Source organism: Lepidothrix coronata, unplaced genomic scaffold (assembly GCF_001604755.1).
Source record: "Lepidothrix coronata isolate B3197 unplaced genomic scaffold, Lepidothrix_coronata-1.0 Scaffold28, whole genome shotgun sequence".
Classification (NCBI taxonomy): Eukaryota; Metazoa; Chordata; class Aves; order Passeriformes; family Pipridae; genus Lepidothrix; species Lepidothrix coronata.
Window position 1 is genome coordinate 6,486,204 of NW_016690208.1, and position 14,507 is coordinate 6,500,710.

The window sequence follows — 14,507 nt, forward strand, 5'->3', positions numbered from 1 at the left end:
GCCGGCCCCGAGCTGCAGCTGCCGCCGCCCTCTCCCGGCCGCCGGAGCCCTGGCGGAGCGCAGCCGGTGTTCCTGCGCTGGCCGAGGTGCGGCACTCTCACACCGGCAGCGGTGGGGACGTGACGGCGGGCGGGGCGGGAGCGGTCGCCGCGACGGAGCGGGGCAGGATCAGGATCAGAGGCAGGGGCAAGGCCGTGCGCGCAGGAGGCCGCACAGCACACACAGACACACACACACACAGACACACACACACAGACACACACGGACAGACAGCCGGTGCCGGTGCCGGTGCCCGCGGTGCCGGTGCCCGCGGTGCCGCCGCCGTTTCCAGGCAGCCGCCGCGCCTCACCGGCCGCGCGCGGGAGGGCGAGGCCTCGCGATTGACGGCGGGCGTGGCCAATCAGAGGGCCGGCTCGCCGCCAGCCCGGGCGCTCGGCCAATCGGTGCGCGCGGGGGCGGGGCCGGCCGGCGCGGACCGGCGTGAGGCGGCAGCCGCGCTCCCCGAGCCTCGGCGGCGGCGGCGGCGGCGGCGCTGCGGCCGCGCCCGCACCGGCACTGGCAGCGGCAGCCGCGGGGGCGGACGGTGAGCGGGGCCGCCCGGCAGCGCCTGCCCCGCTCTGGCCCGGCCTCCAGGTGCGGGGGGCGGAGCGGCGGCACAGGCGGGCGCGGGGCGCGGGCGGGGCGGCGGCGGGGGCGGGCGGGAGCGGCGGCGGCTGCGGGCGCCTCGGGGCAGGCCTAGCGGCGGCGCTCCCTCACCGCGGTGTCGCCTCCGCAGAGTCCCGGGCCCGGCGGAGCAGCCCCGCCGCGAGCGGGAGCACAGGTAAGGCGGCAGGTGCGGGCGGGGCTGCGCGGAGCATCCCCGGCGGGTCCGCGCCCGGTGCCGCGGTGCGGGGCAGGGGCTGCGGGGCCCGGGGGCTGCGCGGGGCCGTGCGCCCCCGCTGCCTCCGCCGCTAACGGAGAGCAGGAACGCGATGTGACACGTCTAATGCTTAGGCCCGGATTGGCGGCGTAGCTGAAATAATTCCCCGAACGACCCCCTCTTTATTAACTTCTGCGTTCCCCGCGCTCCCCTCCCGCTCGCTCCGGGCGAGGCTGGAGCTGTTGAGCCTGCCTGTGACAGGTACCTGCATCCAGCGTCTGCAAACGAATCCGGTGGGACGGAACGGTGCAGGGTTTTACAGGGGCAGTCCGTGCAGTGCTGGATACCCAAATTGCAGGTTTGATGGAATCATCAGGGGTTTGTTCTGATTTTAAACTTTTATTGCGGCAGGTCCCTCTCCACCAAATTCTTTTTTTGTACGGAGAAACGCTGTGGACAATAGGTGACGTGAGATGTCCTTGGGGACAGAAGCTGGATGGTTGTTATGTTGTGTCATCCCCCCAAATTTCTTGCCCTATTAAAATGTCCATAAGCAAAGGCTGTCACAGGTAAAATGTTCAGGATCAAGACTGCATGTTTGCAGCTCTGATCTCCCACCACAGAATAGGACCTGTTATTGTTGAAGTCTGAATTGCTCTTTTTTCATTTAATAACCAGGCTCCAAGCTTCCACACCTAAGCTGCGTCTGGGCTAAGCAATTCTAGTCCTCCAACCTGCAAAATGTGTCCCTTAATGTAAAAAATCTGTAGATTTTGCACAAGCTGTGCAAACACAACCTGTAATTCATGGCATCTTGTCCAAGCTAATGCAAAGCAGCGCTGTGGGACCATATGATGACTAAAATGTGAGTGTGTCTCCCAGCATGTGTGTGCTTCCCACTGCTCCTGCGAGCAGCAGGGCTGCCGGGCGGGTAGCAGCCTTTGGAAGTCGGGGAAGATCATCCTGGTGTGGATGTTGCTGTGGGAGTTTGCAGTGCAGTCCCTGCCCAGTGTCTCTCACCTCACCTGAACCCGTGGCGTGGTGGTTGTGCCGTCCCCAGCCCAGGCTGTCAAGGGAGCAATTCAGGAGCCTGACTGTCGGTCGTGTGTGTAGAGAAAAGATTCTTCGTTTTCAAAGTCAGTCTCTTTTAAGATGTTTGGATAAACTGGACCACAATTTATGTTGATTGAAAGAAACAGTCACTTCACTAGGAGCAGAGCGTAGTTCTGAGCTGCCAAAGCACTACAGCCAGTGCACACAAATGTGATGGCCAGGTTCTTTACTGCGGGAAATAGAAAAACCATTCATGGAAACTGTATGGAGAGAAGAAATATTTTATTGTGCTGCAAAGAAGACTGTGATCATTGTTTTATTTCGAAATATAAGTATAATGCAGCATCAAAATTCAATTGGCAATCCAGGTTCCTTACAAACGTGGGGGATTTTAACACAAAGATGTCTAGTTGGACTTAGCTCTATGTGTAAGAATGATACTGTGTTCTGTGCTCATCATGCTCTGTTGAGAAATTTGATCTACAAGTGATAAAGATGCTGAAAGTGCTTTCCAGTGGGAGGAACACATTGCCTGTATTGTTATTAATTTCTGTGTCCCTGTTTTATTTCATGGAGGCAAGTAATAAAAATGGAGTGTAACCGTTCAGAACATCGAGAAGCTTCTAACCCGAGTCAGTTCTGCATTGAAATCAGATGGTGGTGTCCACAGTGTTGCACTGGGAGCACAGATTTGGGGAGGTGGGAGCTGGGGTTGCAGCTCTCCCTCGCTGCTGCCAGTGCTGTTCCTGTCACATGCTGCGGCTGCACAGTCCCCTGCTCGCACTGCAGCTGCCTCTCTGCCGTGTGCCACTCACATCTCCCCTCTCCTTGCATCACTTTTATTCTGGTTTAGCTCTGTTGGCTTTAAATGGAGTTGTTGATGATCTGCTGCGGCACAGATGGATAATGGGAATTCATTGGATCATCTGGACACGTTACTTTGTTGGCTTATCTTTTATTCTGTGTGGTGTGCTTTGGGCAAGGAAGAGCTGTGGTGTGAAGGTCTGTTCTGAGGTGGTCTTACTGCCTAAAGAGCTGAAATGTAACTGATTTTAAACAAAAACCCTCCGATGCCCCCCCGCCAGCCTCCAAAGCGCACTACAGCTCTTGGAGTCTGACCAGAAAAACCTGGGTGTTGATGGCTTTTTTCACAGAACTTTTTGCAGTTCTCATTTTTTCATAAAAGTGTTCTGTTGGAGCAATCCTTGTAGAAGGAATTTTCCTTGGTGTCCTTGCATAAGAACATTCTGCAGGCTTGGCTTTTGTAGCTGACCTGCTCTCCTTTAGCACAAAAGCTCTGTTCTGGATATGTAGTTTTTAAACAGAGGTATGGAATGGGGTATGTGTTGCAGCAAGAGGAAACAGTTCAAAGGAGTGGACCAAGTTGTATGTGGGAGCTGCACAGAGGGTCAAATTGAGGTCTGGTTCTGTAAAGTATGTAAGGAAGTTGCCAACACAAATATTACCTTGCAGTTTACATGTGCTGAGAGAACGCAGCACAGCCCTGCAGCAGGGATGGAACAGAGTAACCATCAATCTGGATCCCTGAGGATGTCAGTCAGGAAAGGAAGTGTGTGGTGCCAGAAAGCCTGGATGGAACTGCAGGTTTAGAGGACTCGTTGTTTGAAGTATTTTTAATTATTGCTATTAATATAATGGAACACAGACTGGAAGCTGAATTTTTTAAATATAATTAAAGCAGAAGTCAGCAGAGGGATTTCTCTGCTGTGAGGCAGAAGCACGGTCCAGCAGCAGTCCCTGCTCAGGAGGCTGAATTCCCAGAGTGATGATACTCTCCATGCAATTCCCAACCTTGCTGGCAGCTCCTGCCATACCCTGGTTTGGAGGGAAGAAGTGAACTGAAGGGATCAGAAGGCTTTCCCAAGCTTGTCCTGCGTTCTCTTTTGTCGGAGTACGATTCCAGTTGGAAGGCAGCCATTGGCACCTTGGCCAAGGATGGGAACAGGCTGCAGAGTGTGGCGAGAGCTGCCCTCCAGATTGGGCACTGGCCTCAGCTCCATCTGGGCCAGCCAGTAAATCATTGGCTCGCTGGAAAGGAGCCTCTCCGTCAAGTTGCTGTACAATGCAGCTTGATGCTTGCTGTTCCATTTTGAATTAATGAATTAAATTCTTTGATAGTGAATCAAAGAGTTAAAACATCAGTCGTTGGAGGAAAGAAAGAAGAAAATCTTTCTTGCAACTGGGGTGCTTTTCAGGAACTTGGCTGCTCGGGAGGCGAGAGGCATGTGCTTTTCCGCCCTGCTCTGGGTGATGGCTTAGTTCAAGGGGGCCCAGATTTGGCTCAGTCAACAGTTGTGTTGGCGTCTTGCCACCAAATGTGCATAAAATGGAGCTGACTGCAATTCCCTCCTCACTTCAACATGGAGGGGCAGCCGGAGAGACCCGAGGCCTGCGGTGCCGTGCCGTAGGTTGGCTTGGCTGTGAGGGTTACCCTGGGATGTGTGATCCCTGCAGCACAAGCTGTTGCACTGTGACTGGATCCTTGCTTTTGAGTCCCAGGGTTGTATTTTGGTCTCTTGTCATAACTAATGCATTTCAGACCTGCTTGTGCCTGTGCTCCCAAAATCTCTCTCCCTTCTCACAGTGGCTTACGTGCTTTTGTGCTTTTCCAGCTGTACGAGGTTCATCTCTCATTTGCAGACTCTCCCTATGGTTCTGTGGCTTATGTGCATTACCACAAAATCAAGATAAAACGCAACTGGCATTTTAGCCGCTTCGAGAACATTGTGTGTAAATAAACCACTAAATAGTTCAGCCTGTGAAATGTAAATACACACAGCTCACTGCCACAGCTGATGGTGTTTTTCTGTCTCCCTTCTACCCTCCCACCCTGCCAAGAGTGGGCCAGCCTGATGTTCTTTTTTCTCTTGCTCTTTCATACAATGCAAATGACTGCTAAGTACCATGTAGGTGGTATGCAGGCACCACGACAGATTCATAATTTGAATTTGGATAAAAGGAAATACTTGCATCCTCTTCCACATTGCTTCTGCACCATCTTTTGGAGATTCCTGGGCTCCGATGACCCAGAAATTCTGCCTTGGTCTGACTTTGAGCTTGAGCCCATTTTTAGTAGCGAACTGGTGAAGTCAGTAGAAGAGCAGAGGCCCAACTGTGATGACATTTTTAGCCTGTGCCCTTTGTTCATCCTATACACAAAAGGTCGTGAACTGCAGTGAAAAAGGGATCACAGAGGGCGCAGAATGGACAAAAGTGGAACAAATTACCAGTGGCAGAAACATAAAGAAGAGAAGCGAAAGTTTTATGTTCTGAAGGTGATTGAAGAAGGCCACGTGCATCCCATGGTGAGATCATGTCTCTTGTATTCAAAGTGAGTCTGCCCAGAGTGAATTCAGAGTCTGCTGGTGAGGTGTGGCTTCCATGATCTCAATGTAGGAGGCAGGAAGGGACTACACGGTTTCCATGGTGTGATGTTAATGAGCACCTCCGTGTTTCTCTGGGAGAAAAGATGCCAAAGCTGCAGTTCTGGTTACAGACAGGTGTGCTTTAAGCAATAAAGGGACTTTTAAAGACATGCGAAACAAATGAAAAGCCTGATTCTGTAGACAAAGCACTGAGACAGTGTTTGCAGATCTTCTCATCTTCGATGTGCTAAGGAAGGAAATACACCTTCATGTGAAAGTGGCGAACTTTCGGTTTGCAGTAATAAAATGTATGTAACTTGTATAAGCCCTTTTCCTTGTGCACTCCATGTGTGCCCCAGAGCAGTGAGCAGAGCTGGGACACAAACACACTGCTTGTTCTCTGAGCTCGCCCTGGGCATCGCTGTCCCCTGGGACTGAGCCCTGCCAGAGCCCAGGTGTGGGCTCAGCCTGCTCCCAGATGCTTCCTGCAGCATCCAGCAAGCTGCTGGAAAAGGAGCTGGGTGCATCTGGGAGAGCTGCAGCCACTGCAGTGCAGACATTCCCCGAGGTGAAAAGTGTTTGGGATGAGGAATGTCCATGTTCGGTTCCAAATTTTACTAAAAACCTTAAAATAATAAAGAAATCCTTTTCCCCTGCCATGTATTTTATGAAAAAATGGTTTGATGTATAACTGCTCATTGCCATTTCCTCTGGAGGCCTGACTCCAGCAGGCTGTGAGGTTGTTGGTGCGTGTCTGGGGGAATTGCTATTTATTTATCTTGGTGTTTCTTGGGTAGAAAGTTCTCAGGAACTTCAGGACAGTGGCTCTCAATGGAGAATTAGGTATTCTGACGAGAGGAGTGAATTTGGACTCTAATGAATTTTGTGTTGTCTGAGGCTCTGTCAGGACTAGCACTCTGAGCAGATCACATGGAAACACACAGATGGTTTTCCCAAAACGTGCAGTATAGCTTTGAAAGAAAACATGAGACAAGTGTGCCAGTCTGTAGAAGAAAAGGAGAGGCAAATAGAGAGCCAAGGTATATATCCTGCTTGATGACAGTAAGATCAGCTGGTTTTTGGAAGAGATTTGAGAAGTGATGGTTCCAGGCTTTGGGTATCAGTGATGAAGAGCTTCATTTTATCTGTGTTGTTAATTTGCGGATAAGAAATAGATACCAGCTGGATGTCTGGCTTTGTATCACGTCCCCTTTTGGCAGTGATGCTGTGGGAGATGTGTCAGGATGAAAAGTGGAAAAAGAGCTGGTCTCTAACTCGAGGTTTGACAGCTTTAAAATCCTGATAGACTGGAACGTGTTTTCCACTGTTGGTTTCTGTGGAGAGCAGTTCTTAGTTTGAGGAGAATCCTGTATCAACAAGATGTACAAAGTGTGTTTGGTTTTGGTTTTTAGTACCACTTGCATCTCTAAGTGAGGAGTGGGAAGCATTTGAAAACCAGTCAAGATCCCACAGCTGAGCAGAAGTAATGGCTTAAAGAGGCAGGTGAATTGTACAAGTGCTCTGTCAAGAGGTCAAGATGCCATGTCCAGCCAACTCTGCTGTGCAGCTCTGGAAAACTGCTCCTGGTTCTGTCTGTCTTCACTTTTATCTAGAGCTTGTACCCTGCTGACATCTGCCCGAGCACTGTGCCCTACAGTCACACCGAATCCTCAGTGCCCCGAGGTTTTATTTGCTTGTACGTGTCAGGTGTGAAGTTATGACCCCCCTCTTCTACCAGGCAGCTCAGTGGTGGGTTACAGTGATCCTGGCTCTGTAATAAATCTAAGAGGATGTGCCTGTAATACACTTATTTAACTATCCATGCTGGACTTGCATTGTCAGCTTGATTCTCCTGAACCAGAGCGTTCCTTCGCTGCTCACGAAGCCTGCCTTGCTTTGCAGGCCTGAATCCTGGGGTAGGGCCAGTGGGGAGTGCATACCATTGACTTCAGCACTTTTTCCCTTCCAGCTAAGCCTGGAAAACCTTAGCCAAAAGACGGCAAACCACAGGGAAGTGGAGAGTGTGTGATGTAAGTGACATCTGACTTTAAAAATATTGGCCAGCACCATGAAACCTCCGTCCTGTCCCATGGCCTCCTCCCACTGCCCTTCGGCTCCAGCTGCCTTGGACAGTCATGCCATCCTCTGGGATGTCTCTAAAGCTCTGCTATCTGGGGTGCTGCAATGGGGTGAATTTGTAAAATGTATTAATGTACTGCACTTAGCAAACCTAGAATCTTGTGTTCTGAGAGTGCGTTGGAAGAACCTGGCATGCCAAATGTGAGGCTTGGACAGCACAATTTTTCTGCCTTGTATGGCCTGAGGAGTTGTTAAAATCTTTGAGAGAATAATAAGTTCTGCTGGAATTCACCATTTTCTGACTTATTTTAAGTCTTTTAAACCAATGTTTCAGTGTCTCCTTTTGCAGACTCTGGAGATAATTTTTTTTAACATGTGCTACTTAAGAAAAATTGTCATGCAAAACAGCTGAACAGTTTCTTTTGCATGAAAAAAGCAAAAAGCTTCAAACACAGAACAAAAAATAAAGTAGGTGATATTCCTGGTATAGCTGGGCTGTCAGAACTGGGAGAACTGTCTCTTTTGCAGACAAGGAGCACAGATCCATGGGGATAACTTCAAGTGTCAAAGGGAAGGAGAGGTCCACGTGGTTGTACTCCTGGCTGCATTTTATTTATATTGTTCATTTGGAGCTGAGCAGTCCCTGAGGAAAGGGCGATGTCAGGAGCTATATTCCTCCCTTTGCTGTGCCCACTTGCTGTTCTAATAATAATTCTCCCTCCTGTCTGTACTGCTGCTGCATTACAACACAGTCCTTAGTGCAGGGAGCACCTCCTCCTCTCCCGAGCTGCTCCTGATAGTGGCTCTTCCTTTGTACACCACCAAATACCACCCCCTCCGGAGCATGATAAGCCAAAACCAGTGCATGAGATACCTAATTTTATTTTCTTTCTCTGTCGGCTGGAAAAGCCAGTTTTGCCTATTTTTCCTGCCTTCTGATACTTTTCAGATTTGCAGGCTATGGATTTTCTAGTGTGTCTTCTGCTGATTGTATAAATGGCCTCTTCACAGTGGGTCTGGTGGACCTCCTCCACATGCGAACTGCTTGGTTTAAAAGAACAGACAAAAACCAAGTTGGTTTTACTTGCCTGTGTCAGGGCTAACACTCGTTCTGTTGGCCAGTGTTGGCAGTGGTTGGGGAGTATAACTTAAGGGTAACATAAAATAAAATCTGCTTTGCCATGAGATTAAAGGACAGACACACAGACTGTATGAAACATGCTTTGCCATTTAAGCAAGCTCCTGAATTTTTGCAAATGTGTCTGAAGCTGCTCTGGAGTGCCTGGATTACCACGCGGAGTGCGCAGAACCCACGGCCTCGCCGCAGGATTTAGGTCACCCTTGCTGAGGAGCACACAGGTCCCGGGGTATTGTCCTCTTCCTGGAATTCCTGAATCACCTCCTGGCTACTTCTGACATCTGGTTTTTAGGTCTCGCTGTTCACTTCCATCTCATTCGTTGGTGCTTTGAGTACTCGGTGTTTGTTCTGTGCTGTGTGAATGTGGATGTTCGCAGGTTTTGGACACAGGCTCGTGGTTTGCAATGTTCATGTCTTGCTTACCTGCATCATGCCAAAGCTTGTGACATCTGGGTGGTATGTTTTGGACTCTGCCACCCATATTGCAGTTACCTGACAATACAGAGATACTTCCTACCTTTTTCTGGAGCTCCTTGACAAGTGGTTTGTGCAGTGTCCCCCTGGCCTTGCCCTGGTGCTCTGGCGGTCACGTGGGTGTGTAAAAACAAATGGATGGGTGCTGCATCTTGTCCAAACTGGGAAATCAGGGGACTGCTTGGTTGGCAGGATGGCTCCCTAATTTGTCCCAAATGCTGGGGGGAAACTACCAATTTCTCCTCTCTTTGGTAGGCATGAAGTGTTTGTTCAGGGAAGTATTTCTGAAGCCTCTTTGATTTTTGTGAAGGTTTTTTATGACAATTGCTGAAATTAGGTACTTCCCAATGGGTGGAAGGAGTTAGCTTTGCCATTTCCTGGCTTCAGTTGGGATAAGTAGATAATTATTTGTGCAGATAGTATCCAAACTGAGTTGCTGCACAAAGGGAAACTTGTTGCTTAAAAAAGCACCCACTAGAACCGCTAGAGAAGCTGCTGAAAGTAAAAGCTCTTGCATGTCCCCAGTTAGAGGTGTGTTTATCTTGCACTAAAATCCTGAGCACAGAAGAGCTGAAGACCTGGCAGCCATTTACAGAGGAGATGTTTTGTTGCTGCTGCTGTGAAATCTGTAGCTCATCTTTGGATGCTCAAAAGGGTAATTTGATATCTGTATGTTTGGAGTAAGATTTTAAACACCACTCTGCCTCTGTAGGCTTTCCTATTCCCTTACTTATTCAGTACTAGGATTATCTACATTTTATCTTAGTTTTTTGTTCAGATGATATGATGTTTTGCTCATATGAACAGTATAAATATATCTGCAGGTATAATTGTGGGCAGTGCAAGCCATGGAATTAAACAGTCTTGAGGAAGCAGAGAGGAAGGAAAGGGCATTTTTTAGCATTCTGTCTAAATGTTTGCTATGTTTTAGCAATAGGAACTAGTGAGCTACAGTTTTCAGCAGTTACAGAAGAAAATGAAATGATAAGAGAACTGAGGCTGGTCTCTCTAAATGTGGGTGCAGGATAAACACCTCTGCAGAAGGCAAATTTGGAGAGGATTTCTTTGTCCAAGTGTGAAACCCAAGTGCTGTTTGTGCTACAGTCCTTTCGTTGGCAGTTTTGTGTTTGTGAAAAAGGTCCTCAGAGTTATTTTATTTTATGACTCTTGTACCACTGTTATTTTTAATTTTGCTCTGTTAACTAGTGCATTGTGCAATAATTACTCCCCTGCTTTGATTCTCAGCCATTATTTTTAATGAGTCTTGAGAAGAGAAACCTGTGGGAGAACTGCATGCTCTGTGTTACATCCCCATGGAACTGAACGTGCATCTCATCTGGATGAGTTCACAGCAGCCCTCGATTTTTGAGTAACATGGATATTTTCTTCTTCATAGGATTGAGTTTGCTCTAAAAGAAATCATGTCATCAGGAGGAGCTGAAGATGATATTCCTCAAGCAGAGAGGAAAACAGTGACAGACTTTTGCTACTTATTGGATAAGTCTAAACAGCTCTTCAATGGCTTAAGGTTAGTGCATCTTTGACAGTATTCTTTCAGAAGAGCCTTGGAACACACACTTCAGTATGTGATGCTGAAGTCAGTTGTACAATGAACATTTTGAACTCAAACCCAGTAAGTTTCTTTGGGAGAGAACAATGCATCTATGTATGGGTAGTTTGGGACCATGCGTAAGAATGTCTGTAGGAGTAGAGGTTCCAGTTAATAGTAAACTAGGAGTTGGAAATTCCCTGAAATGGATAGAATTTTTACTGAAATGTTGTCTATGAAGTGCACAATTAAGGACTAGGTGTGGCTGTGTACAATCTACTGCATGCAAGTCCAAACCACCACAGTCTCTGTGCCAAGAAAAAAGGGATGAGGAGGATTGTCTTAGGTGGGAGGAAAGGAGAAGATGGAATATTTTTTGGAAAGAAATCTAGGATGTGATAGACAGAAACATTCAAACCATACCCTGTATGTGTCTGGTGAAAGAAATGCTTAAACTGAACTGTGGAGAAAGGTAAAAGCTACATTTATCTACAAAGGATTTCTCACAACAACTAGAAAGTCTGGCTGGTTTGTCTGCAGGCAAAAAAGAGTAAAGCGAGTTCAAGGAAAGTTGTTCAGGTTTGGACAGTGATGTAGACAATCCTGTTTTGTCAATATATGCTGAGTTAAACATTATGTATTCGGGAGCTGGTTTATTTCTAAGCTTTACTGTAGAGTCTCTTAAGCAACATGAGTTTGAGCTCATATCTGGTTGGCAGTGCAGCCTCTTACTGGTCTCTGAGTAATCCTGTATGTTTGGGCCCATATAGCTTGCTGTTAGTCAAACACAGATGGTTAGCAAAGATGTTTTTAATTCCTCCGCCCCCCGCTATTGATAATCCTTTCATGTGCTTTAGGAGTTGATTACCAAATCCAAAACAAACAGTTTGTGTTCCAAAATCTGAATGGTGAATGGGCAGTAGAGACAGGGAGTTCTTGGTGATTGCATTCGACACCCCGTGAAAGAGAGTCTAGAGCAAAAGGACTGAGATCTTGAGACCAGGATTTCCAGGACCATATATGACATTACATTGGCTTTCTGATATTCCTTTGTACTCTTCAGTGACTCAGGCCAAAATTTCAAGCAAGTTCCATCACAGAATCACAGAATATTCTGAGTTGGAATGGACGCACAAGGATCATCGAGACCGTTGTCTGTCTCCATGACAGAGCTTGGTTGAAATTTTGGCCTGAGTCCCTGAAGAGTACAAATGAATCCAGTTCATGTGTGGCTGTGTGTTGCTCAGTTCAGATCAGAGAGGTGGCAGAGTACCTCCAGCCTGTCTGTCTCTTCTCTGAGCATGGAAGGAGTTAGTGCTCGTATCAGATTTCCAGATGTAGTTTCTGTGTATATCTGTGGTACTTTGCCAAAAAGAAAGCTTCTTGTCCAGCTAGATGAAAAGAAAATGGAAAATACCTTTAGATGATATATGGCCAATAAAAATAGAGAGATGGCCTTTAGCAGGCAGTTGTGCTGTCTGAAAATAAGAACATTCTCGAATGGGAGCCTGCCTCTGTCCTTACTGTAACCTGGCACAGTTAATGTTCTTCTTGTACTGAACTTGATCACCATTTCACCTCTAAGACCTGTGATTGCCAAGGGCATAATGACTGGATAAAGCAACATTATATTTCTCAGGTATCTCATCTGTTAGTGCTTGTTCTCTGGGGAGTTCACCTGAAAATAACTTGGCAAGCATCCCAATTCTTAGTCTGGTTGCTTGCTTTTCCCTCCAGCATAATAAATGCATCTGATACATTTCTGCCACCTTCTGTTTTGAAAATGATGATGGCCTTTGCTGCTGTGTTTTATGCCATTCTCTTGTCCCTACCACATTTTGTGGAAAAGAAGTGACGGGGGAGGGAGAGGAGAGCAATGATTTCCTTCCCAAAACCTCCTCTGGGCACTTCAGCTACAGGGAGCTGAGCCTATGGCTGTGTTGGCAGCTGCTTAGCTGTTGCTGCTGCCAAAAATTGCAAGGGCTCAGCCTGCCACGTCTTTGTTTCAGTAGCATTTCCTTCCTCTCTTCCCAATACAGATGCCAAATACAGTATTTGAGGAAAACATATGATGGTCTGCCAAGGTTGCTGCTCGAAAGTGTACTTTGTGCTCGTGCTCCTGGTGATACCATCTCCGGTGGCCATGCCTGGGGTAGTGCAGAGGGGACATTGTCTTTCTAGCATCTGTACCTTGGGCTACAAGTTAGGAAAAACTGCTAGTGAAGTATGTTCCAATGGCTCTCTTTTCTGCTTTCCCCACTCCCACTTGCTTTTTTCTTGGAAAAAGGCTGGAAAGAGGGAGGGTGTTAGGAAGCAGTTTTTCACGGTGTCCTGTCACTGGTATTATTTTCTTTTTAATGTTAAAAAGTGCTTAAATGTGTTCAGTATCAGAGAGGAGCTTGAAATTTTAAGAAATTAGAAGACTTTTCGCAACCACATTTTAGTGAAGTGATCATTCCCTGTACTGGGCACTGCTGAGGCATCTCGAGTCCTTTGTCCAGTTCTGGCCCCTCACTGCACTTCAAGAAGGACATTTAGGTGCTGGAGCATGTCCAGAGATGGGAACGGAGCTGGGGAAGGGTTTAGAGAGGAGCAGCTGAGGGAGCTGAGAGGGCTCAGCCTGGAGCAAAGGAGGCTCAAGGGGGACCTTCTGGCTCTGCAACTCCCTGACAGGAGGGGGGAGCCGGGGGGGGGTCGGGCTCTGCTCCCAGGGAACAAGGGACAGGAGGAGAGGGAATGGCCTCAAACTGTGGCAGGGGAGGTTCAAGTTGGACATCAGGAAGAATTTCTCCCTGGAAAGGGTGGTGAGGCCTTGTCAGGGGCTGCCCAGGGAGGTTTGGAGTCCCCCCCCTGCAGGTGTCCAAGGAAGGCCTGGCTGTGGCACTCAGTGCTCTGGGCTGGGGGACAGGGTGGGCATCGGGCACAGGTCAGACTCGATGATCTCAGAGCTCTTTTCCGACCTTAATGATTGTGGGATTCACGGTTACAGTGTGTATTTTGTAGCACCGGGTATTTTGTAGATTTCTAGTAAGATGTAAGTATGGAACCTTAGTTTTGTTCCACACTGCTGCTGCTTTAGAAACAACAGGAGCCTCTTGAGCCTCAGGTAGTGCTGCAGGTGTACCTGCTGTGGTCCTGGGAAGGGAGTGGCTTCTCCCACCAACTGCACTGCTGTGGCAGGTTATGGGGAGTGCCCTGGTGTGGTCGTGCCTTTGTGGGTTATTAGAGTCTGTGAGGAAGCTACACCACTGTTATCCTGCTGCTGCTCAGTTCTGGGAACAGGAGCTTGTAATTACTACAAGCCCATGAACATAAAAGGAAATTGTCTTTTTTATCACCTGTCAAAACTGTGAATGTATTTAAAGCTTTGAATATTAAACTTGCAGTTATTGTAACCTCCCTCTTTGAAGCATACTGCTGAGTCTCCAGGACTTTCTCAACTTCTTTACATCTCTGGAAGTTGTCCCTGTGTGACAACTTCCATGTGGTGCTGGCCAAGCACACCTCAGCACCTTTAATTGGGTTTCAGCCAGTATTATCTGGCTTCTGCCAGCAGCATGGCTGAAATGAACTACTGACAGAGAATTAATTATGAGCACATAAGTAGTGCTGGTCTTTGCTGAGACAAGGAGTACAGCAAAAATTCGATAAAATTCTGGACTGTCTGTGGAATTTATCCACCAGCCACTCTAGTGCAGCAAGGGAACCAGTTTTCCCAATGTGGGAAACCCATCCTTTTAGAGCATCTGAGTTTTAGTCTTCATGTCCTGTTTAGAATGCCTTAAAAGCCAAAAAACTGGAAACGGTTTCCACTTGTTGGAGGCTATTGTACTGTCCTAAATCAAGACATTTCCACTCCCTCCTCTGCATCTGGATTCCTTTGGCTGTCCCTTCCTCCCTCCTGCAGTGGTGTCCAGCCTGAGTGCGTGCCCCAGCACTGCCTGTTCTGAACCAGCAGCCTGGGCTGGG

General features: G+C 48.0%; 1 protein-coding gene across 6 annotated transcripts in view; it reads left to right on the forward strand.

Annotated features, from left to right (window-relative positions):
- Positions 1-60: 60 nt before the first annotated feature.
- Positions 61-14,507, forward strand: part of SCAI (suppressor of cancer cell invasion) — a 38,625-nt gene continuing 24,178 nt past the window's right edge. For 2 of the 6 annotated variants that reach the window (XM_017810110.1, XM_017810116.1), the window contains exons 1-2: positions 6,209-8,838; positions 10,386-10,517. In XM_017810110.1, the coding sequence (XP_017665599.1) occupies positions 10,411-10,517 (107 nt within the window). In that variant the 5' untranslated portion in view covers positions 6,209-8,838; positions 10,386-10,410. Of the gene's footprint in view, positions 87-548; positions 634-6,208; positions 8,839-10,385; positions 10,518-14,507 lie in introns of those variants that run through there. The other 4 variants (XM_017810115.1, XM_017810113.1, XM_017810111.1 and 1 more) reach the window with 4 other exon arrangements.